Genomic DNA, 25074 nt, shown 5'->3' on the forward strand with positions numbered 1-25074 from the left:
ATGACCGATGCCCAGATGGCTGATTTTGGGGCCGCCGCCCAGTACCTCCGCAAGTCGGAGAAGGAACGTCTGGAGGCCCAGACGCGGCCCTTCGACATCCGCACAGAGTGCTTCGTGCCCGATGACAAGGAGGAGTTCGTCAAGGCCAAGATTGTGTCTCGGGAAGGTGGCAAGGTCACTGCTGAAACCGAGAATGGCAAGGTACGTGGGGCACAGGGCTGGGGCCACTTGCAGTGAGAGCTGAGGGCCTGTGGCATTTCCACAGGCCAGGATGCCAGGGTCTGCACCTCAAGGACCCCAGGGTTTGGACCGGAGCAGGTGCAACAGGGCGCACCTGCCAGAAAGGATGCTGGGGGCGGGGGGGGGGGGGGGGCTCAGCCATTTTCTTCTTCAGAAAGAAAGAGAGCACAACAATCAATGAGGCTCCCTCTCCTGCTTCAGTTGTATACCCCCTTGTGCCTCAGTTTCTTCCATGGGTCCACTCTCCCAAATTCCCGGCACCCAAACCAAGAACAAACTCTTAAACCCAAGAAGACAAAGAGCAGGATCACTGGAGTTGAACACTTGGTCTCAAGGCTGGTAACCAGCATTCAGACAGCCCTGGGCCCTGGCCACTCCTGCCAGCCATGGAATTTGCCACTGGTCATCAGCAGCAGCTCAGACCGGTGGGCTTCCCCAAGTCACGGAGGGACCTTTGTGTCCCTTTAAGGTGTGGAGTACTGGGCCACAGCCCACTGGAGGCTTTGACTCTGATCCTAGCTCTGCCACTTGCTAGACACCGTGTGGGCAAATTGTGTGGGCAAGCTTCTTCCGCTGAGAGACGGATGCTGGAATATCCAGCCATGGGATCCAGTGCCACTAAGCATGGCAAACTGACCAGTGCCAATCAGACTGCACTACGGTGACTGAGGGGAGCCGGGTGGATGGCGAGCTGCTTTTCTAGTAGGGGCAAGGATCTGCCCTGAGATTTGATGCTCTGGGGCGCTGTCCCCATGCGATGGCCTCAGGGTCAGGGGTGAGGAGTGCACCTCTAGACAACTGATACACAGGGGCTGCAGGTGACGTTGATGGGCACAGGGTCCGGGGTCCTGGCAAGAGAAGGGGACTTAGGACAGTCCCCAGGCTGGGAGAGAAAGTGGGCAGACACATTGTCTGGGAAACGTGTCCTGGGGGAGCTGTAGGGAGGGGGCTGGGGCAGCAGTTAGGGGAGAGTCAGGGGAGCGAGGCCAAGTCCTGGCCCACATTCTGAGAGGAAGCAGGTGGACAACGCCGGCGGGTACGGGCTGGCCGAGGCCCTGACGGGAGTACGGCCGTTCCTGCCCGCCTGCCCCTGCACCCTCCCCAGACAGTGACTGTGAAGGAGGACCAGGTGATGCAGCAGAACCCGCCCAAGTTCGACAAGATCGAGGACATGGCCATGCTGACCTTCCTGCACGAGCCCGCCGTGCTCTACAACCTCAAGGAGCGCTACGCGGCCTGGATGATCTACGTGAGTGCCTCTGCACCCCGCAGGGCTCCCCTTTCTCTTGGAGGCCAAAGTAGGCCCAGGAGGACTCTCAGAGGGGGCGGGTGGTCGCCACCATGGCCAAGCAGGAAGAGGCAGGTTGCAGATGGGACTCGGCTTCATCCCTTCAAGCCCTGGGGTTCTTTCCAGCCCCCTTATCCCCCAACCCTCGCCCATCAGCTGCAAGACTGGACCGCACAAGCTGGGGTGCCCAGGGAGTGCCCTGCCCGCCACCACTGCCCTTCCTAGGCTCTCCCCATCGACCTCTCATGCCCGGCCCCATCTCCTGCTCCAGACCTACTCGGGCCTCTTCTGCGTCACCGTCAACCCCTACAAGTGGCTGCCGGTGTACAACGCGGAGGTGGTGGCCGCCTACCGGGGCAAGAAGAGGAGTGAGGCCCCGCCGCACATCTTCTCCATCTCCGACAACGCCTACCAGTACATGCTGACGGGTGAGACCAGCACCCCCCCGACCTGCGCCCCAAAACCTCCGCGCCCACCGGGGCCCCCCCACCCCGACTCCACTGCCTCTCCTCTATTCTCTTCCAGATCGAGAGAACCAGTCCATCCTCATCACGTGAGTGAGGACCATCCGCCCACACGGGGCTGGCGCGGGCGGGCGGGCGCGGGAGAGCCAGGCTGAGCCTGGGGGTGCAGGAGGAGGGAGAGGTTTAAGGCTGCCGCTGCAAGGGGTGGGGTTGGGGGGCGAGGGGGCCGCCGGTCTCGTTGGAGGAGTGCCAGAGGGACGGATGACGATGGGGAGTGTTCTGTAGGGTCCTAGCTTTTGGCAGGGGCGCCCGGGTGGTGGGGGCTCTGAAAGGAGGGCGGGGTGTGCGGGGCTGAGTCCCGCGTGGACAGTGGGAGGGACGCTGAGACCTGCCCGGCCCCTGTGGCCCCCAGCGGAGAATCCGGGGCTGGGAAGACTGTGAACACTAAGCGGGTCATCCAGTACTTCGCCAGCATCGCGGCCATCGGGGACCGTGGCAAGAAGGACAGCACCAACGCAAGCAAGGTGCCCGCTGGGCCTCCGCCCCCGCAGAGGGGAGCCTGGGGGTGGGATGACCCCCCAACCCGGACCTGGGGCGCGGCGGGGATGGCACCACTGAGCAGGGGTCCTTGGGGTCAGAGAGTGCTGAAGGCCTTCCTGGTGGGAGACACACACACACACACACACACACACACACACACACACACACACACACGGTTGGGACCCCGCTGGGCCTCTGGGCCCCCGGCCCGCCCACCCCCACTCCCACTCCCCGCGCTGCGCGGGGTGGACGGAGGACGAAGGAAGCTGACTTCCTCGCGGCTCTGCCCCCTCACAGGGCACCCTGGAGGACCAGATCATCCAGGCCAACCCCGCCCTGGAGGCCTTCGGCAACGCCAAGACCGTGCGGAACGACAACTCCTCCCGCTTTGTGAGCGCCCTCGGGCAGCTGCCAGCCGCCCCTAAGGCCTTGGCACACACGAAGAAGGGAGGGGCGCCAGCAGTCGCCACACTCAGTCGATTGTACCGTATTTGACTTTGGGGAGTCAGCAGGGACGTACACACACACACACACACACACACACACACACACGCCTCTAGCCCTTCCACTCAGCCTGGCTCCTTGAGTTCTGGGAGCTCCAGGAAAGAGACCCCGCCTCACCACAGCTGCTCCATAGTCAAGTAATGGAGCCGATTTTGATCACATTTTAGGTTTTTCTTATCATGCGTGAAGTGGGAAGAGGGCATAGGCTTTTGCGCCAAACCCCAGCCTCCCCCCTTGCCCAACGAGTCCCCCTACACATCTCTGAACCCCAGTTCCTGCATCCGTGACACCGGGGTGGTAAGATCTACCTACCTGGAAGGCTACCGGGAAGGTGACAGGGAATAACAGAAGAGGCACACATGGAGGGCCTCCAATCCTTGCCAATCCCCACGCCGTTGCTTCCACTCTTTGATCCCGGGTGGTATGTGGGGAGGGGCGCCCTTTTCCCTGTTTTACTGATACAAAGCAGACACCAGGTGGGAAATGTACATTTCCAGAACCGTTCCGGGCATTCTGGGTTGAGTTGCAGTCCAAGATCCCCATTCTGTCCCTTCAGGCCAGTTCCCTCACTGGAACTGTCCCATCCGCCCCCAGGGAAAATTCATCAGGATCCACTTTGGAGCCACTGGAAAGTTGGCGTCTGCTGACATAGAGACTTGTGAGTGCCGTGGAGGGAGCCCCACCCCACCCCTGGGTCCTTCACCTCTTGCCTTCTTTCCTCTCCAGGGGTCCCCATTCATCATCTCCCCTCCACCTTCTGTCTGTCTACATTTGGTCCTTGGTTTTACTGTCTTTCCTTCTTTAAATTACATCCTGTCCCTTGGCCCTGTCCGTCTCATTGTGGGAGCCTCTCTCCCCTGCTCTCCACCCTTTTGCTGGATCTATGTTCTTTCCCTCTTTTCTTCCTTACTTGCCTTCCTCCCCCTCTCCCCACCTCAGATCTCCTGGAGAAATCCCGGGTGATCTTCCAGCTGAAGGCTGAGAGGAACTACCACATTTTCTACCAGATCCTGTCCAACAAGAAACCAGAGCTTCTGGGTGAGCTGCTGGCCCTCCTGACCCCCACTGGCCTCCACGAAGCTCACGTGTATGCGGGGGCAGGTGCCCTTCCAGACCGAGCTCACTGCCCCTCTCACCCTCCCTCTCCTCACTCTGCCCACCTCACCACCTTACCGCTTCCTCACTCCTCCGTCCATCTGCTCCCTGGCGTTCTCTTCCTTCCCTGCCTTGGACTTGCCTACATCTTCTCCGGCCTCCCAATTCCACTGCCACACACCTTACTACTTTTCGTTTCACTGCTTCCCACTCTTGTCTTTTCAATTCCGTCTCCTCTTCCTTCTTGGCTTTCTCCTTCTCATCTTTATCGCCTCCCCCCTTACTCAAGTCTCACTCCCCCACCATCCTTCCTCTTCTCCTTCCTGGATACCTCGGTTCTTACTTCCCTGGGTCCCTCCTCCATTCTCATTTCCTTTGTATTCTCTCTTTGCTGATTCTCCTCTTCTCTGCCTGCTCCCTGTCCTTTTCTCCTCTACCCTTTTCCATCTCTCCCTCTACCATTCCCTCCCTGGCTCGGCCCCTGCCCTGGATCTCTGCCCATCCCCCCGCCCTGCCCCTCGCCTGGAGCAGACATGCTGCTGATCACCAGCAACCCCTACGACTACGCCTTCGTGTCCCAGGGGGAGGTGTCCGTGGCCTCCATCGACGACTCTGAGGAGCTCCTGGCCACCGACGTGAGTGAGGAGGCTGGGTGTGGCATCGGAGGCCCCAGATGCACCCGGACGGCCTGCTCCAATCCCACTCTCGGTCTCTCTCACTTCGCCCCAGAGTGCCTTTGACGTGCTAGGCTTCACTCCTGAGGAGAAAGCAGGTGTCTACAAGCTGACGGGTGCCATCATGCACTACGGAAACATGAAGTTCAAGCAGAAGCAGCGGGAGGAGCAGGCCGAGCCGGACGGCACTGAGGGTGCGAGAGGCAGGAGGCCAGGCACAAAAAGGGCCTAGCGTGGAGACTGGACCATCCTGCCAAGACAGTTCCCTGGGAGCAGAGTCTCCAATGTTGTGCCCCAAAACAATGTCTTTCCACAATTTTTTAATAAACTAGATTGACAGCAGGGTTGCTAGGACCGCAATAGAGAAAGTGGGAGGAAACCAGGAAAAACACGAGACTGTGATCCCTGCAGAGTAGGTGGTCAGAAGGCAGAACCTTTCTCCAAAAGCAGGCTCTGTCCCCACCCATCCGGCCCCACCTTTGGGCTTTCTCCTGCCCTTAGGACCATCCAGGATTCTAGTCTACCACCCACAGACAGCCTGGTTTCCCAGAAGTCCTGAGGCTTGTGGGCTAGATGGGTATGTTGAAGCCATGGGGAGGAGCAGGGACTGGGAGAGGTGCACAGACAGGAGACTTCCACGACCTCCAACTTCCCAACCCCCAGCTGCACTAACCAGAAGCCAGTTGGGGATTTTTACCTCCTGTGCCCAAGACTCACCCAATCCCAGGAAACTACAGTCCCTGAGCTCTGCAGAATCACCATCATTCATGCAGTGGGGTTTTGCCTGCCCAGCCCTGAGGGCTTTGTGCCATGTTCTGTTTGGGAGGCATCAACATGTCACCCGCCTCGCTGAGCCTCAATTTCTCCCTCAGTGAGATGGAGTCACAGTCCCTCTTAGCTTCCTCCCGGGGCTGCTGTGAAGAGCCTTTGAGATGGAAATGTGAAGGTACAGACAGTGTTAGGTGAAGGCACAGACCGTTCCTCTGGATCCTCTTTCAAGGAACCCTTCTTCTTGCCTGTCCAGGTCAAAACACCAAGTTTGGGTTTCATGGTAGTATGTCACTAGTTATCACAAAATTCTTTAACCTAAATCAAAGAAATTCAGTCTGAATAGAAAACTCCATCTATTGGGTGGCACTTTTGGAGAGCTGAGGCAGGCAGGGTTCCCATATGCTGTTGGGAAACTTGACTTCCCATCAGTCAAACTGGTGACATGTAGACTGAGATGACAGCATGCCCAGGCCTGGATTGGATCTTGGGAAGGGAGACAAAGGAGGCAGGGAACAGAGGGCATAAGATACCTAGTCCCAGAAGCCACGAAACCTTTCCTGGAGAGATGAGGGGTGGATTGAAGGAGGGGCCCATGGCTTCAGCAATGCTGGTCCGTGAAGGGCCCGCCATGAATCATCCTCCAGACATAAAGACGGAGGAGAAAGGAGTCACCAAGTCGAGAGAGGCCCAGGACCAGACAAAGGGGACTAGGTTTCTGACCTGGACACACATTGGCTGCCTGACCATAAGCAAGTCTTCTCCTCTTCCAGGCCTCGGTTTCCTTTTCTTTAGTGAGAGGAAATTGGACCTGATGCTTCCTAAAGACTCCAACCCCAGGGGCAGGGAATGAGGGTTGGATATAAGAGCTCATTCACTCCTTTTCTTCTCAACCAGATGCCGACAAGTCTGCCTACCTCATGGGGCTGAACTCTGCCGACCTGCTCAAGGGGCTGTGCCACCCTCGGGTGAAAGTGGGCAACGAGTATGTCACCAAGGGGCAGAGCGTGCAGCAGGTGTACTACTCCATTGGAGCACTGGGCAAGTCGGTGTACGAGAAGATGTTCAACTGGATGGTGACGCGAATCAATGCCACCTTGGAGACCAAGCAGCCACGCCAGTACTTCATAGGAGTCCTGGACATCGCTGGCTTTGAGATCTTTGATGTGAGTCCAGGGAACCCTGAGCGTAGAGAGAACAATGACTCACTCATGTACACATTCCACAAACACTTAGTGCCAGCCACAGGCCAGGCTCTGGGTAAGGCGGTGCAGATTCAGCAAGGCAGAGGCAGTTGTCCCCCTGCCCTCAGGGCAGTTCTCCCTCCCTATATGGAGATGGGAGGGGACCTGCCACACCCCGTTGGCCACCCAGACACCTGCTTTGCCTGACCTGCTCCCAACCCCCTCTCTTCCCACAGTTCAACAGCTTTGAGCAGCTCTGCATCAACTTCACCAACGAGAAGCTGCAGCAGTTCTTCAACCACCACATGTTCGTGCTGGAGCAGGAGGAGTACAAGAAGGAGGGCATCGAGTGGGAATTCATCGACTTCGGGATGGACCTGCAGGCCTGCATCGACCTCATTGAGAAGGTGCCACCTTGGCCCTACCACCTGTGTACCCTTCCCCTGCCATCACAAACAAAGCAGCAGCCCCAGAATCCCAAGTTTCTCTCCAGGCTCACTCAATGTGAAGTCATGGGCATATACAACATAAGCCCCTTCCTTCTTACCATAGGACACAGCACTTTGTCCCCCAGCATAGTGGTCACTCTAATAGTGCTGGGAACTCTGGTACCCTGAAAATGGGATGTAGGAAAGGAATAGACTCCTGGCCCTTCTGATATCACATGAGAAGCATCGTTCATGGGAGGCTGAGACTAGAGAAGTGTAATTTCCCTTCCCTTCTCAAAGGATGACTTACTCCCTGTTCCAGATAAAAGAATTCTTCACAAGAGACAAGGAAGGAGCTGGTAGGATTCTCTCTCTGAGCCAGAGCTGACTTGCCCTCAGCTTCCCTTTACTTTTTGCTGGTACAGGCCAGAGCCCTGAGTAACTGACCTTCTCCCAGTACCCCCATTTCCCTTCAGAAACTGAGAGCTTCTCCACAAGTGTAGAATTATTATCCAGAGATTCTTAAGTAGGGTGCATTTTTCTGGGGAGACAGTCTTTGGCCTCATCAAATTCTCTAGAGAATTGCTGCCCCAAGAAAAGTCAGCACATTTTCTGCAGTACAGCATTTTGTGCAGAGTTTTGCAGAACATGGTTCATCTAAGCATCCCTGGAAGAAATGGTACCACTGTCTTATAGACAAGGATTTGGCCTACTACTGAAATCTGGTGCCTTTGACACACATATGTCCCTGGCCTCACTCCCATTTTGGGCAGCAAGAGTTTCAGGAGGAAGAGACTACATGGTGACACCCACTACACCTTGAGGACAGTTGGGAATATGCAGCACCTCACTGGGTCCCCTGGGGTAGAAAGATGTAATACTGGCTAAATATGAATGTAATTAGATTTAGATCAACTCCAAGTATACTGGCTTCCTATCTTAGGAAAAAGAGGTACCAGCATAGGTTTCCTTTGGGCTGCCAGTGATACTGGACTGTAGAGTCTTTACTCTGGCAGACGTAGGACTCTGTGCTCAGTGATGCTCTCTCTACCTCCCCACTTGGTCCTTAGCCCATGGGCATCATGTCCATCCTGGAGGAGGAGTGCATGTTCCCCAAGGCCACCGACATGACCTTCAAAGCCAAATTGTATGACAACCACCTGGGCAAATCCAACAACTTCCAGAAACCACGCAATATCAAGGGGAAACAAGAGGCCCATTTCTCCTTGATCCACTATGCCGGCACCGTGGACTACAACATCCTGGGCTGGCTAGAGAAGAACAAAGACCCGCTCAATGAAACCGTGGTGGGCTTGTACCAGAAGTCCTCCCTCAAGCTCATGGCCACACTCTTCTCCTCCTATGCTGCTGTTGATGCTGGTAAAGGGGCACCCCTTCACTAGGGCAGGGAGCTGCTGGACTGAAGGGGCAGGGTCCTATTGCTTCAAATAATATGACTCTAGAGCTACCTCTTCTGTCACCACGACCATGCAGGTAGTGGTGTATGTGTTTCTGTCTCCTCAAGACTGTCAGCAACTGCAGCGCAGTGAGGGTGGCACCTGCATCATTGCACTGTGCCCAATATAGAGCAGTACATGCAAAAGAGCTCAATAAACACTGAGGAGATCACCAAATAAATGGTTGAACAAATGATCCTCTAGTTCAGAGAAGAAACAGAGAGGCTGTGGATTGAAATAAGGAAGTGCCAGGAAAAAAAAATAAAGAGTGGGAAGATAAAAGAATGAAGGGTGGGTTAGAAGAGGATGGGAAAAGAACACTGATGTTATTACACTAACTACTATGTGGCAAGACGCCTGATGTACATATCTTATTTAATCCTTTCTACAACTTTCGGAGGTACTTATTGTCATCCTTATGACTCTCTGAGGAGAGTCACTTACCCAAGGTCATAGCTAGTGAGCAGCAGAGCCCAACCCCCACCTGAGGACTCCTCCATTTTCAAGCTCATATTCATCATTCTTTCTCTTGCTCTTAGGGGATAGTAGTAAAAGCAAAGGAGGCAAGAAAAAGGGCTCATCCTTTCAGACAGTGTCCGCCCTCCATCGGGTAAGAAGTTCCCAGAGATGTCAAGAAAGCTGTGGTGGGGGTAGGTGTGTCCAGAGCCTGTGGGCTGCAACATCCTGATCTGATGCTCTGAGTTTAGGGAGAAGTGAGGGGAAGAACTAGGGCTTTGTGATTGGTTTGGGCATGTAAATCCTGCACAAGCCTGAACTCACGATCATAAATTATGAGTCAAGTTCCTGTCCCTTTGAGGGTTCTGGTGACAAGGTATCTGGGGCCGAAGGCTCAGAGGACCCAATAAATGGTTCCTGTAGCTTCTACCTTCTCAATCCCATCCACCCCCAGGAGAATCTGAACAAGCTAATGACCAACCTGAGGACCACCCACCCTCACTTTGTGCGCTGCATCATTCCCAATGAGCGGAAGGCTCCAGGTGAGCGATGGGGAGGGGTTTAGTCTAGGGAGGATGCTTGGTAACTATGTGCCCTGAGGTTGACTCCCCTCCCTCCTTTCTTCCTATTGACAGGGGTGATGGACAACCCCTTGGTCATGCACCAGCTGCGCTGCAACGGCGTACTCGAGGGCATCCGCATCTGCAGGAAAGGCTTCCCCAACCGCATCCTCTATGGAGACTTCCGGCAGAGGTGGGTATTATGGGGACCCTTCAGAGCTTGGGAACAGATCCTTGGATGCCTTGGTGGGGAAGGGTAGTCTGCCGTGGCCCCTGGACATCTTTGGGTGGAGCAGATCACTGCAGAATGTGGATGACTCTGGGATGTTCCCCACTTCCCCCCAGGTATCGCATCCTGAATCCAGCAGCCATCCCCGAGGGGCAGTTCATTGACAGCAGGAAAGGGGCAGAGAAGCTGCTGAGCTCCCTGGACATCGACCACAACCAGTATAAGTTCGGTCACACCAAGGTAAGTCTAGAGCCCTAGAGGATGGGGGCTATGGGGTGGGCATCCACACTGAGTGGCGCATCTGGAAGCACAGGAGGCAGACCCCTGATTCCTGGCTTCCTGAATCAACCCAAGGCCTAGAACCCAGACTCCCTTTCTATCTTGTGTTTCTCATTTTTACTCTCAGGTCTAGGATTCACAGGTGATGGGGTGTCCTGAGAGGTCATTAGGGTCTCCTACCTTCTCCCTTCACCCTGAGTACCCCTCTCTGAGGCTGTGGCCCCTTGGATCTCCCCTTTTCCTACAGGTGTTCTTCAAGGCGGGGCTGCTGGGGCTGCTGGAGGAGATGCGGGATGAGAGACTGAGCCGCATCATCACCCGAATCCAGGCCCAAGCCCGGGGCATGCTCATGCGCATTGAGTTCAAGAAGATCATGGAGCGCAGGTGAGGGGGCAGGAATGGATGGGAAAAGTGGGGGGGAGGGGGCAGGAATGGATGGGAGAAGTGGGGGGGGGCAGGAATGGATGGGAGCAGTGGCACACAGATGCGAGAGGCAGGCAATGACAACCAATGTGGGTCCCAAGTCTTGGATTCCAATTCTGGCTCCATCGCTTACTAAACATGTGTCCTGATTCTTTTTCTTGATTTCTTTGAAAAAGAAAGAAAGAAAGAAACCACTCTGATTCTTTTTCTTGAATTCTTTAAAAAAGAAAGAAAGAAAGAAAGACGGAAAATTTACCAGGAAATATAAAGTAAGATGCCAATGAAACACCAGATTGACCAAAAAATTAACAAGTCTGACCCCCTGCTTATGGGCATCTAAATTCACGCAACCTCTTTGGAAAACAATTTGTCATTATCTGTTTAAGTTGAACATTTGCATAGTTTGCAAATTCACTCCTGAGTGTATTTCTGCAAAGAAACTCCTGCATGTGTAAACCAGGAGACATGGCAAAGAATTTCCATCGCAGCCTTGGTCATAATAGCAGAGATCTAGAAACAAGCAAATTTCCATCCACAGGGGAATGAATAAATAGTAGTGCATTCATTCATTGGAATATTATAAAGCAATGAGAAGGGGAGAACTACAGCTGCATGGTACAATATGTCTCATATGTTTGAACCTTAAAAGAATATTGTTAGGTGGGAGAAAAAAGCAAATCACAGAGAGAGTACAAGGGTAGTTCAGTGGTAGAATTCTCGCCTGCCGTGCGGGAGACCCGGGTTCGATTCCCAGTCCATGCACTTCCCAAAAAACAAACAAGAAAAAAAATTCAACAAATGGTGCTGCAATAACAAGATACTCACATGGAAAAATAACGAAATGTGACCCTGACACACAGCATATAAGAAAAAAAAAAGAGCAAGTCACAGAGTACGTATATATACATATATATATAGTATGATCCCATTTTTATTTGACTCCAAAATAGTAAAACCCAACAGTACATTGTTTAAAGATACATATTATTGTGGTTAAAGTATTGTTTTAAAAGGTAAAGAAATGAAAAACACAAGATTTCAGAGTAGTGGCTAACTCTGATGGGGGGGTCCAAGGAATAAGAATGGGAAGAGGCCACAAGTTGATTCAAAGACTGGTGATGTTCTTGCTCTTGTTTGGAGTTGCGGGTTCATGGATATCCATTTTATCTTCATGCTTCATAACTTACATATATATTACAGATATTATGACATATAAAATATTACATTTTTATAAACATATTTGAGGGTTTTAGGAGATTAGAAACATTGATTGTGGTAGACATTTTGTGGGTATTACATTTTATCACTACTTCCCAGTAGGGAACATGCAAACTGCCCTTACATTGAATTGATCAATTAGTAAATATTAACTGAACAACTCCATACTTAGGGTGGTGGGGTAGGGGGTGGGGACAGAGATCCTGCCTGCAGACTTGCCAAGAAGGGCAGGGAGCCAAGTCCACTTGGTCCCCTCTTTGGAAAGTGCTCCTTCATGGTGCCCCTCTCTGCTTCCATGTTCCTTGTCAGGGATGCCCTACTGGTGATCCAGTGGAACATTCGGGCCTTCATGGGGGTCAAGAACTGGCCCTGGATGAAGCTCTACTTCAAGATCAAACCACTGCTAAAGAGTGCAGAGACAGAGAAGGAGATGGCCACCATGAAGGAGGAGTTCGCACGCCTCAAAGAGGCACTGGAGAAGTCCGAGGCTCGCCGGAAGGAGCTGGAGGAGAAGATGGTCTCCCTGCTGCAGGAGAAGAATGACCTACAGCTCCAAGTGCAGGCGGTGAGGCCATGTGGTTGTTTCTTCAGCTCTCCCTCCCATCTCATTGTCAAGGACTAAAAATCTAGGAGCTTCAGCTTTCTTTACAAATTTGCATGTCATCCTTGAGCAGGGGCCATGCTAATCTTCTGTATTGCTCCAATTTTAGTATCTGTGCCATCAAATGAAGCCACTAGCTTTCTTTAAGACTCTGGTGCTCTCTCTCTTTAATCACCAGCTCTTTTCTCTGTCCTTTTCTCACAGGAACAAGACAATCTGAATGATGCAGAGGAGCGCTGCGACCAGTTAATCAAGAACAAAATCCAGCTGGAGGCCAAGGTGAAGGAGATGACTGAGAGGCTGGAGGATGAGGAAGAGATGAACGCTGAGCTCACTGCTAAGAAGCGCAAGCTAGAAGATGAGGGCTCTGAGCTCAAGAAAGACATTGATGACCTGGAGCTGACACTGGCCAAAGTGGAGAAAGAGAAGCACGCAACAGAGAACAAGGTGAGGGCAGCTGCCTCTGGCTCCAGCTCAAGTCTCCTCAGGATTCCTAGACAAGAGAGTATCCTGAGAGCTGTGTAATCCTGGTCCTAGGCATTCATTGGAGGGCCCCACAGATGTTTCCAGGCTGGTCACATTTGACCCTAATGGAGGATGGGGGTCTTGGCTGGCAGGTGAAGAACCTGACAGAGGAGATGGCTGGGCTGGATGAGATCATTGCCAAGCTGACCAAGGAGAAGAAGGCTCTACAAGAGTCCCACCAGCAGGCCTTGGATGACCTTCAGGCTGAGGAGGACAAGGTCAACACCCTATCCAAGTCTAAGGTCAAGTTGGAGCAGCAGGTGGATGATGTGAGTAGTAAAAAAAACTATATTCCATCTGCCCGGGGTGAGGGCTCTGTGGGCAACACCAATGGGCAAGCTCCAATCCTTAGAACTAACTTCTAAGACCCCTGGAGCCTCTTTGCTCTCTGCAGTTCCTCTGTGAATTCTTTGTATTTTCATAGATTTCTCTGCTGGTTTGATGTCCAATCCCACTGGACTTCAAGTGTAGAAGGGAGCAGAAGAGGATGCACTGTTTAGTTCAGGTTTTCTAAACTCTGTCCCTTTTATCCTCCCCCTCAGCTGGAGGGATCCCTGGAGCAGGAAAAGAAGGTACGCATGGACCTGGAACGAGCAAAGCGGAAACTGGAGGGCGACCTGAAGCTGACGCAGGAGAGCATCATGGACCTGGAGAATGACAAACTGCAGCTGGAGGAAAAGCTCAAGAAGTAGGAGTCTTCAGCAGCCAGAAGCTGGTCTCAGGGGTTAGAGCACAGGGTGCTGCACCTCCACCAGCCATTGCTCTCCTGGGTGTCCTGGGAACAAGGATGTCAATCAGAGTCCCCACTTCTCCATCCCCGGGCTAGTGGGGAGGTGGCTGGTTCTAGCATGCTGAGCCAAGAGAGTAGGGTGGGCCCAGAGGAAGGAGGACCATCTGTCACACTGCTTTTCTTCTCCAGGAAGGAATTTGATATTAACCAGCAGAACAGTAAGATTGAGGATGAGCAAGCGGTGGCCCTTCAGCTCCAGAAGAAACTGAAAGAAAACCAGGTGAAGTTCTTCCCGGTGCAGCCAAGGGGAAGCTCGATGGCCTTAAGATGCCTGAGGCTGGGGGAGCTGAGAGTTCTAGCCAGTGTCTGGGGCTCCAGACAACCCCAGAGACCCCACCAGTCCTGAACCCCAAACCCTTCGGAACACCAGCATCTTCATTTAGGACAAGGATGGATTACTTCAGCAAGGCTGTTCTGGGGGGAATTATATCACTAAAAGGCTTTCTCTTCCTGAGATAGGCGCTGCCTGATGGGTTTTCTATTCAAGTACAAATGATGGGGCTCAGTTCTCCCCTAACTTTTCCTTTACTACTTTCCCTTCTCCGCATTTGGAGAGCACCTTCCGAGGAAGAGTCCAGTTCACACTCTTCCCAGATAACCACCCCAGCTACTAACCTGGGCTGAGCCCCGACAGGGCACCCATGCTATGGAAGTCAGTTCCTACAACATTGAGCAAGTCACCTGTCCTCCCTGAGCCTCAGATTTTCTTCTCATCTATAAAATGGGACTAACAATCCCTGCCTCTCAGAGGATCAGAGGAGACAATGCATGTGAGACACTCTGTAAAGTATGAAGCTCTATACTAAATATGATTTTAGTATAGCCCGGGTTAGAGAGGTCACACCCAACTAGCAAGAAAGTGTTATTTTGTTTTCCCCTGTCCTTCTCATCCCTCTGCAGGGGGTGATTAAATGAGCAGCCACAGTCCACTTTAACTTTAACAAACCCCAATGTTTAATGCGCTTTTAGTGCCACGTGTGTCAGAAGAGCCCTGGAAGTATGTAAGGCAGGTGCTATCACCCCCGTTTTATAGCCACAGAGGCTGCAAGGCCAGGTTTGAACAGAATGGCCCCAAGGGCCAGTAGGTACTCAGCTACTGGGGGCAAGGACTTGTCCTCTCATTTCCTGGGCAGACTGTGGTTAACAGAGAGAGCCAGTCCCTTGGCACTTGGGACCCATAGCCCAGGCTGCAAGTGGCAGCAAAACACAACTCATTTATTCTTCTGGCCTGGGCAGGGCCAGGCCTGCTCTTAGAGATAATTTGTCCTCCCATCTTTTTTAGGTGTCCCTTCTGGGTTTTAACCAGAGTATTATTGCGAATTCCCAGGTTTCCCTACCCTGGGTATAGGCAACTTCTTTAGCCTCTCGAGCCGAGAACAAAAGTACAGTTGTCCTCTCCAGGTCTCGGCAATGGGCTTGTGACTCCTCCTGCCGGCCCAAGTGTGGCACACGAGTTCCACCCTCTCCATCCTAGCCCCAGCACCGACCTATACACATTCCTGTTAACACTGTCCATAACCCAGGTGAAGGGAATCCCACCAGTTCTCCTCTTGGCTCCTAGCTAGCCAGGCAACAGATCAAAATGGTGAATGGGACATTCTCCCAATTTAGTCAAGGCCTAGGCTGAGAAGGAAAAACAAAGTGAGGGCTGATGAAGAGAAGGACACCCTGCTTGCAATCATCTTGCCTGGGAGGAAACCTTCCCTGGATATAAATAAAGTGAAGTCCTAGAGAGTGAGGAATATGTTAATTGAAATTTGTGGTCAGCTCAGAAGATTAAAGAAGTATTTTGTTGTTTCAAGGCAGATTCTTGCATATATTTGTAAAATGCAAAACCTACTTTTCTGCCTTCTGATTAGCAGAATCCATTGAATCTGTGGAATCTTTGAAATTCCACAGGATCCAAGGTCCCCCTCTGAACACATTCTCAGGATTCAGGGCTAAAGATGATCAGACTGGGTTTGAGATGTCCCCAGGAAATGCCTTGAAGGTTTGGCTTTGGCCAAATTCCTACTGATGGCAAATTTTGCTGTCATTTATTCTTCCCCAAAGTGAAAGTCCAGGGAAGTCGGATAATTTGAGAGTTTTGATTGTATTAAAAATATCATATATTATCCCCTCGATTATAAAAGCAGAAGGAGGTTATTTTCAATGTTTTAGTCTTCTATTCTCTGCCCCTATATATAAGAATTGGCAGTTGTTGCCCTTTTCCTCTCGAAAATGACTCTTTTTATCCTGAGCTCATTTTCTTTGTCCTGACATTGAAGGCCCTTATTTTGGGGATCATTTTAAAATCAAGATTTTAAAATCAAGGCTCAGCTTCAGCACTATAGTCATTTTCAACCAGATTAGTCTTTGATACAGATGTACAGTGAGCTCCCCAGCCTCTACCTAGTAGATGCTAGCAGCACCTTTCTCCAAGTTGTGACAATCAAAAATATCTCCATTGACAAAGGTCCCCTGGAGGACAAAACCATGCTGTTTAGAACCATTGTTCTAGAGGGACTTGAGAGCTCGGACCAAGCATCTTTCTGAGGCCTGGGGTGGGTGCTCCACTGGAGGGTTCTGGGCAGTGGGTCTGAGCCTTTGGTGTCTGGGTCCAGGCGCGCATAGAGGAGCTGGAGGAGGAGCTGGAAGCCGAGCGTATGGCCCGGGCCAAGGCAGAGAAGCTGCGCTCAGACCTGTCCCGGGAGCTGGAGGAGATCAGCGAGCGGCTGGAAGAAGCCGGCGGGGCCACATCTGTGCAGATCGAGATGAACAAGAAGCGCGAGGCTGAGTTCCAGAAGATGCGGCGGGACCTGGAGGAGGCCACGCTGCAGCACGAGGCCACCGCCGCGGCCTTGCGCAAGAAGCACGCGGACAGCGTGGCCGAGCTGAGCGAGCAGATCGACAACCTGCAGCGGGTGAAGCAGAAGCTGGAGAAGGAGAAGAGCGAGTTCAAGCTGGAGCTGGATGATGTCACCTCTAACATGGAGCAGATCATCAGGGCCAAGGTGGACAACCGCTCAGCCTCTCCTCCCTCACAGCTTCCACTTTCTATCTGCCTCTTACTTCCCTCCCTCCAACTCATTTGCCATTTTCACTCCTGTCATCACCCTTTGGTCTCTTTGTTCTCTATCTTTTCCTTCCCTCTCTCTGTCTCCTTACCATCCTTCCCTTGTTTGATTCAAGTTCCTTCTTCAAATTGAGCCCTTCCCGCCACCCCATTCACCTTCTCCACTGTGATCTCAACTCCTTGCTCCTCTCTTTCTTTCTCTGGTCCCTTCACTCAGCCCACTCCAGCCCCTCCCACACTCACCTGTGTCCCTTGCTGCCCAAAGGCAAACCTGGAGAAGATGTCTCGGACCTTGGAGGACCAGGCCAACGAGTATCGCATGAAGCTGGAAGAGACCCAGCGCTCCCTCAACGACTTCGCCATGCAGCAAGCCAAGTTGCAGACTGAGAATGGTGAGTGCCCCTGACCAACCCTAGGCCTGCCCCAGGGTGGAGCATTAGTTAACTCCTTCCATGGCTGACAAACTCCTTGATTCCTGTCTCCAGGAGAGTTGTCCCGACAGCTAGAGGAAAAGGAGGCATTGATCTCCCAGCTAACCCGAGGAAAGCTTTCCTACAACCAGCAAATGGAGGATCTCAAAAGGCAGCTGGAAGAGGAAGGCAAGGTGAGGTGCAGCTAGAGGGCAGTGGAACATACCTGACGGTAGTCCTGGGGCAATTAAACTCAAAGCCAGAAATAGAGCTTGGAGGCTAGAGCAAGGCCTCTGCAATGAAGACTCTCCAGTCTAGATTTTTCTACCCTTCAGCTCAGTTGCACCCAGAAGTCATGAAAGCCTCGTTTCATGTCTCTAAGAAGGTGGGATGGAAATGTGAAGTAACTAAAGAACTTGAGATTTCACACCAACTCTGACCCTGTATGAATCTGGGGCTTGGTTGAAATTCATAGACAGGAGAAGGATCTGCAGAATAGTGGAGGGGCCTTCTTTCCCACTTTCCTGAGAGGCTGAGCCCTCCCCGGTGCCTGCCTCTCCCCAGGCGAAGAACGCCCTGGCCCACGCGCTGCAGTCCGCCCGGCATGACTGTGACCTGCTGCGGGAGCAGTACGAGGAGGAGACGGAGGCCAAGGCTGAGCTGCAGCGCACCCTGTCCAAGGCCAACTCGGAGGTGGCCCAGTGGAGGACCAAGTACGAGACGGACGCCATCCAGCGGACCGAGGAGCTGGAGGAGGCCAAGTGAGCTCGGAGTGACCTCCACCCTGACGCTCGTGGAGGAAGGAGGGGTGGGGCAGGGACATGCAATGTGGTCATAGAAAGGAGGTTGGAGATGGGAGAACCAGGGGAGCCCAGTAAGGCCCAGGAGAAACTTGGCAAGCAGTAGAGTGGGCCACAGAGGTGCTTGGAAGGGAGCCTGGATCCTGCACTCTGTGTGAACCCTGGCTGGCCCTGACCCACTTCCTGTGACAGGCGAGCTTTTGGCCCGGGTTATACCTGATGTTCACGTATAAGACGAGCAAAAAGCTTGTTGGTCAGAGGAGCTACCGTCGCATCAGCCCATCACGTGTACCTGTCTGCATGTGCCACCCAGAGCCGCCGCTGGAAGGGAGGAGGCCAGGGCAGCCCAGCCCTAGGGCACTGTCCCCTCGAGGCTGGGATTCCAGGGCCTGAACGACTGCTCAGCGTCCCAAAGAGCTGCGGGAGGGGGTGGGGCCTCCCTTATGGGCAGTTGTCCCCAGGCCCCACTGTTCGCAGGTAGAGTCATCCACACTCCACCCTCCCCCGGGCAGGAAGAAGCTGGCCCAGAGGCTGCAGGACGCCGAGGAGGCCGTGGAGGCCGTCAACGCCAAGTGCTCGTCGCTGGAGAAGACCAAGCACCGGCTGCAGAATGAGATCGAGGACCTGATGGTGGACGTGGAGCGCTCCAACGCGGCCGCCGCAGCCCTGGACAAGAAGCAGAGGAACTTCGACAAGGTGGGCCCCGGGAGAGGGGGAGGGTGGGAACGGGAGGGGGTGGAGTCAGGGGAGGCCCGCGTGTCCACCAGGGGGGTGCTGGGGCCACAGGGGGTGGGGGGGGCTCAGCCAGGGGAGGGCCCAGGGCAGCCCCTGGAGCCGTGCAGTGACCCTCCTCCTCGGGCAGATCCTGGCCGAGTGGAAGCAGAAGCACGAGGAGTCCCAGTCGGAGCTGGAGTCCTCCCAGAAGGAGGCGCGCTCGCTCAGCACCGAGCTCTTCAAGCTCAAGAACGCCTACGAGGAGTCCCTGGAGCACCTGGAGACCTTCAAGCGGGAGAACAAGAACCTTCAGGGTGCGCTGGGCTCAGAGAGGCCGGGAGGGGCCTGTGGCAGGAAGGTCCGGGTGGCTTTGAGCTCATAGGTTGTCTGACCCCCAGAGGAGATCTCAGACCTGACTGAGCAGCTGGGAGAAGGAGGAAAGAATGTGCATGAGCTGGAGAAGGTCCGCAAGCAGCTGGAGGCCGAGAAGCTGGAGCTGCAGTCTGCCCTGGAGGAGGCCGAGGTGAGGGCCTGGCTTGGCCCACTCCCCCTGCCCGGGGCCCCACCGCTGTGCTTGGCCCTACTGTCTGTGACTCCCTGCCATCCTTCCCCTGGAGGTGACACAAGAAGCTCTTAGCTCTTTATTGCCCCTGCAGCCTCGTATCAGTGCCCTCTGCAGCCTATCCCTTTTTTTACCTCCATCCACAAGTTCACAAGATAACCCTACAGAGCCGGAGACCTCGGGTTTCCACTACCCAGTATTCCCTCCAAAGCCAAGGTCTGCACAAAGAAGATGTCACAGTCTCATCCTAAGCCATAAGGTTTTGTATCCCACCCCCAGGATTTTTCAAGTTTCAATCTGGCAGTCATAGCCACTCAGACAGTGGTTAGGATCACGGGCTCTAGAATCAAACAGACTTGAGTTTGAAACTCTGCTTGAGGACCTCCACTGTGTCCTCAGACAGGTTTCTTAACCTCTATGTGTCTCCATTTTATTGTCTGCAAAATGAAATTAATTGTACATATTTTGTAAGATCTGATGCACAGTTATTATGAAGAGTAAATAAGGAAACACATTTAAACACTTAAATGTGTTAGCTCTTATTATTTTTCAGTTTTAGGATGCCAGGAAAACCCTGAGCTTTAGAGCTCCTAATTTGTCTCACTGAAGAGTTAAGGACCTGGGAAACAAGGGTAAAGCTTTGAACCTGTGCTTATAAAAATCCCTCCTTTTTCTATGATGTTTTATGTGGGTCAGAAATTCATGCTATGTTAGTGTTGCAGGGTCCTGGCAATGGATGTGAGATCCAATCCATTTCCTTGACAGAAGGCAGTGAGTCAGGAAGCCCTGGGAGTCAGCACCTGCTCCCTTACGGCACTCAGGGGGGCCTGGGGATGCAGACCCCACCTCCCAGGCTCTTACCAGCTCTTCTTCCCCAGCCCTTGGTCCTGGCTGGCACCCTGCATTCCCTCTGCCTCGCTCTTCCACTCTGCCCCTGCCCTGTGCTGGCAACGCACACTCACTCCGCTCTCCCCTCCCAGGCCTCCCTGGAGCACGAGGAGGGCAAGATCCTCCGGGCCCAGCTGGAGTTCAATCAGATCAAGGCAGAGATCGAGCGGAAGCTGGCAGAGAAGGACGAGGAGATGGAGCAGGCCAAGCGCAACCACCTGCGGGTGGTGGACTCGCTGCAGACCTCCCTGGACGCGGAGACGCGCAGCCGCAACGAGGCACTGCGGGTGAAGAAGAAGATGGAGGGCGACCTCAACGAGATGGAGATCCAGCTCAGCCACGCCAACCGCATGGCTGCTGAGGCTCAGAAGCAAGTCAAGAGCCTTCAGAGCTTGCTGAAGGTACACGGGGACTCCTGGAAGCTGAGAGCTCACCGCCCTGGGAGAGAGGGGTGCGGCGTCCCTGGGGCCGAGTTAGGAGGTGGGGTGGCCCATGAGAGGTGCCAGATCCCTCCTGCCCCTGGGCCATGGCAGAGACACCCCCCAGGCCCTCCATGGCCATCACAGAGGGTTCTCCTCCAGCACTGCGTTCCATGGAACAGCCTCCCGATGCGCCCCGAGGCCGACTCCCCATCTCGTGCCCATTCCCTACTTCCCAGGACACCCAGATCCAGCTGGATGATGCCGTGCGTGCCAACGACGACCTGAAGGAGAACATCGCCATCGTGGAGCGGCGCAACAACCTGCTGCAGGCCGAGCTGGAGGAGCTGCGGGCCGTGGTGGAGCAGACCGAGCGGTCTCGGAAGCTGGCCGAGCAGGAGCTGATCGAGACCAGCGAGCGGGTGCAGCTGCTGCACTCCCAGGTGAGCGGCTGCCCCGGGCATTCCTGGCGGGAAGCCCAGGCTGGCAGAGCTGAGCAGCGAGGTCCGGGAGCCACGTGCGGGCGCTCAGCGCTGTCTGCGTCTGTCCCCACCCCGCCCGCAGAACACCAGCCTCATCAACCAGAAGAAGAAGATGGACGCGGACCTGTCCCAGCTCCAGACTGAAGTGGAGGAGGCGGTGCAGGAGTGCAGGAACGCCGAGGAGAAGGCCAAGAAGGCCATCACGGATGTGAGTCCAGCGCGGTGACCGCCCCGCTGCCCGCGCCGGGCCAGCGTCCCCCCGGGCTGGGTGGCAAGCGCGTGAGAGCGTCACCGGCCCCCGCCCCCCTTCCCGTCCGCAGGCCGCCATGATGGCGGAGGAACTGAAGAAGGAGCAGGACACGAGCGCCCACCTGGAGCGCATGAAGAAGAACATGGAGCAGACCATCAAGGACCTGCAGCACCGGCTGGACGAGGCCGAGCAGATCGCCCTCAAGGGCGGCAAGAAGCAGCTGCAGAAGCTGGAGGCCCGCGTGCGGGAGCTGGAGAACGAGCTGGAGGCCGAGCAGAAGCGCAATGCCGAGTCCATCAAAGGCATGAGGAAGAGCGAGCGGCGCATCAAGGAGCTCACCTACCAGGTGCGGGCCGGCCGCCGCCGTGGGCTGGGCCCTCCCGAGTAGCGGGCGACTGCGGCTCCTCTCACACCAACTTCTGGCCCTGCACACCCCACGCTCTGGAAAACGGAACTCCAGCGCCTTCCAGGAATGCCGCCCCGCCGTCCTGGCTCTGGCCCCTTGAGACGCTGTCTTTAGATTAATATTCTTTCAAATTCTCTGAAGTCAGTTTGGCTTGAGTCCATGAAATTCTCTAGCAAGTGGAGAATCTTCTTTTAACTAGTATTTCCCCCAGGCTTTTTAATAACTTGAAGCATTAACATGAAGGCTTCAGACCCACCCAAGGAAACATTCCATCTTCTACAGGCCTGAGAGGGTGGGGCATTGTATGGCACTTTAGGGATAAGAGTTGGGGGATGAGAAAAGGTTCATCGACTTTCCGTGGGGAACTTCTGAGACAAGAGATAGCAAGTTCTTAGAGAAAGAAGACCTGAGATTGTTCTATGAATGAAATCCGCATAGCTCAGAGCCTTTGCCCTTGACCTGTTATTTTCACAGTGTGCCTAGAAGGAGAGACAGAGGAGATGAGTTATTGGTCCATTTGACAGATGGATGCCAGAGGCTAGGAAAGAGACACGGATGTAGAAGCACAAATTTATTGTAAACAGAAGTGGTAATGGCATCATAACAGAGGACACAGCACATGGAGAGTAGAGCCAGTAACCCTGGCATTGGAATTTCTGTCCTAGCACAATTTATTAGAATAAGACTCTAAGTTATGATCATAGCCCCACTTTCTTTCTACCCTCCTCAGAGTTCCTCTTCTAGTAACCCTAGAACCACTGGCCAAGAACAAGTGTTGCTACCTTTATCCTTCAGGTTGGACCTGGAACAGACCTGATGACTCTATATTATCATATTAGGAAATTCTGCTGGGTTTTGAGCCCCTTCCCACCAATAAATAGCCTTCATGGTGCCTCTTCCAGCTTTAGAACCGCTGGCCTCATTGCTCGTTAGATCCCTGATGGAGAACTTACCTTACCCCTTTGACCGACAAGTAGAGTCAGAAATGGAATCTTCCCCACCCCCTCTTAGCCTGGGCCATTGGAGGGAGGGAAAGCTAAGGCATGGGAGAGGAGTAGAATGATAACAGAGGGAAAGATGATGGCATTTGCTTCTCCTCCCAAACTGACTTCATACCCCCTCGCCCCCCAGACAGAGGAGGACAGGAAGAACCTGCTGCGGCTGCAGGACCTGGTGGACAAGCTGCAGCTGAAGGTGAAGGCGTACAAGCGCCAGGCTGAGGAGGCGGTGAGTTCACTGTTTTCTCCACTCCTTCATCAACACATCTACGATGTACAAGAATCAAAGAGTGTCCACACAGCACGGATCTGTCATCCTGTCTGTCCAAGGCTGTACCGGGCACTCTGAATTAATAAACTCAATGTGACATTTGGCCTTGCACCTGCCAACACGGAATTTATAACCCATACACCAGAAAGCCCAACTGAAGGCAGTGTAGACGCCAATGCCAGGGCATGGGGGCAGATAATGCGAAAAGCAGGAAGGGAGCCAAGGAGGTGGCACTGAAATTGAAATTGGGCCTGGAAGAGGGCCTGAGTAGGGGTAGCAGGGATAGACATTCTGCGTGGGGCAGAGAAGTGTGGGTATGAGGTGTTACTGAACATGCCTGCGCAGGGATCCATGGGGTGGGGGAGCATCTATCTGATTCATGGTCAGGCAGGTACAGTGGAGCTGGATTCTGAGGGGGGCCAGACCAGGCAGAGTGGGACTCATCTTGGTCAGTGGGTGCGTGAATCATGAGTGCTGGACAAGTCTGAGCAGGGTTCCAAGCCAGGAGCAGGATACCCTTAGGGAGGCTATTGCAGGGACAGGGAGCCAGTGCCCCAGGCCAGTAGCCTGGGATCCCTCTGCAGCCCTTCTCGCCTCATTTCCCCCTCCTCCCCCAACCCCTGCAGGAGGAGCAGGCCAACACCAACCTGTCCAAGTTCCGCAAGGTGCAGCACGAGCTGGACGAGGCCGAGGAGCGGGCGGACATCGCCGAGTCCCAGGTCAACAAGCTGCGGGCCAAGAGCCGTGACATCAGCACCAAGGTGGGCCCCCCGGCTTTGCTTGTCACCCCCACATAGGACGCCTGACATGAGTGCCCTTCAGAGGGGCACGCCTCCCTCCATTTCTGGACAGCCCTGAGGCGGAGGCTCGTTATAACCTGAGAATCCACCCACCTGCTCAGAGCAGCCCCTACACACTGGAACTTCCTCAGAAAGCTCCAGTTCCACTTCTAAACCACAAGGACCCCTAACATGGGACCCCAAGATCCCTGAGGCCCTAATCTCTCCCTTAGGCCCCTGTAAGCCCTAGGGATTCCTCCCCACACCTCTCCTCTCACTTCCATCTGACCCCTCACATCTCTTATTTCTTTCTCAGCAAAAAATGCATGACGAGGAATGAAGACACTTCAGGAAGCCTGTTCTTGTTAATCTGTAATAAACATGAGCGCCAGATACTGCCCAAGCCCCTCTGTCCTTCCCGCCGACTGTCCATCCTAGAGCAGAAAAGCTGGTGGTCTGAGAGCAAGGAGGCCCCCAGCCCCTGTATCAGAGCTGCAGAGATCACATCTGTAGAGGAGGGAACCAAGGCCCAAAGAAAGGACGTGTCCCACCTGAGGCTGACTTAGCCATGAGTCTTCCTTCCGCTCAATGAACCACACAAGAGCCGAGAAGGGAGAAATTTCAAAAGTGGAGAAAGGAAAGGCACCAGAAGGGTTAGGCAACTCTAGACTCTGGGAGACAGAATTTTGATGCCAAAACTGAAGCCACCCTCCGTCTGCATCAGCCCTGAGGCCACAGGGGTTAAATGTGTGCTCCCTCCAAAATGAATTTCCCACTGATGCCAGGAGATGCTCAGAGCCTGCTGGGGATGGAGGTGTGGGGAAAGGGGATGGGCCAGCTCCCCTTCTAGTCAGTTCCTGGGCGCTCACCTATAGGGAATCCCCCTCCCTATCATCTCAGGCCCCCGTGGGTCAGGGTATCCCCAGAGGGCATCCTGAGATTCTGGGGCTGTGCGACTCTGAGCCCAAGCCCACGTGCCGTGTGGTCCAAACCCAGGCATTGCTGGTCACGTTGTGCCCTTCTCACACAGGCAGAAACACGGCCAGGTGTGTGACATGTACACACACACACACACACAGACACACACATACCACTTCCATTCACTCTGAGCTCCTAGCAGGAGTGGTGTGACCTGGGTCACAAAGTCGCTCAGCGGACAGGGCTTGTCCAGCACCCATTCTACACCAGACAAGTCCCCTTGGTGCCTACCTTCTCACCCCTTCACCCACCCACCCTGCCTCCCAGACCTCCTATCCAGGCACTTCCTATCCCCCTCTGAACCCTTGCCGCACCCCATCCCCCAGAGCCATCATCTAG

At 54.0% G+C, this 25074-nt stretch overlaps 1 protein-coding gene and 1 pseudogene across 1 annotated transcript; one reads left to right on the forward strand and one right to left on the reverse strand.

Moving 5' to 3' along the window:
* Nucleotides 1–25074, forward strand: LOC143655276 (myosin-6). Its single transcript, XM_077126679.1, has 38 exons — nucleotides 1–201; nucleotides 1346–1489; nucleotides 1800–1956; nucleotides 2054–2081; nucleotides 2405–2516; nucleotides 2830–2922; nucleotides 3631–3694; nucleotides 3976–4074; nucleotides 4663–4766; nucleotides 4861–4999; nucleotides 6471–6739; nucleotides 6994–7164; nucleotides 8256–8565; nucleotides 9182–9252; nucleotides 9553–9640; nucleotides 9734–9851; nucleotides 10004–10127; nucleotides 10414–10550; nucleotides 12117–12372; nucleotides 12613–12855; nucleotides 13026–13202; nucleotides 13476–13621; nucleotides 13853–13943; nucleotides 16327–16716; nucleotides 17044–17170; nucleotides 17264–17382; nucleotides 17753–17949; nucleotides 18501–18684; nucleotides 18851–19016; nucleotides 19101–19225; nucleotides 20245–20553; nucleotides 20811–21014; nucleotides 21136–21261; nucleotides 21374–21649; nucleotides 22841–22936; nucleotides 23605–23739; nucleotides 24658–24803; nucleotides 25062–25074. The coding sequence occupies exons 1-38, from the start codon at nucleotides 1–3 to the stop codon at nucleotides 25072–25074; spliced, it is 5955 nt and encodes a 1984-aa protein (XP_076982794.1).
* Nucleotides 12428–12542, reverse strand: LOC143656630 (U6 spliceosomal RNA; annotated as a pseudogene).

The sequence above is a fragment of the Tamandua tetradactyla genome, chromosome 14 (assembly GCF_023851605.1).
Source record: "Tamandua tetradactyla isolate mTamTet1 chromosome 14, mTamTet1.pri, whole genome shotgun sequence".
In the NCBI taxonomy this organism is placed as follows: Eukaryota; Metazoa; Chordata; class Mammalia; order Pilosa; family Myrmecophagidae; genus Tamandua; species Tamandua tetradactyla.

What these genes read in the sequence shown, in the direction of transcription:
- LOC143655276 (XM_077126679.1), top strand. Translation starts at nt 1, where the DNA reads ATGACCGATGCCCAGATGGCTGATTTTGGGGCCGCCGCCCAGTACCTC. An exon ending in CTACCAGTACATGCTGACGG is followed by an intron (nt 1,957 to 2,053) that starts GTGAGACCAGCA and finishes ATTCTCTTCCAG; the next exon opens with ATCGAGAGAACCAGTCCATC. An exon ending in AGCACGCAACAGAGAACAAG is followed by an intron (nt 12,856 to 13,025) that starts GTGAGGGCAGCT and finishes CTTGGCTGGCAG; the next exon opens with GTGAAGAACCTGACAGAGGA.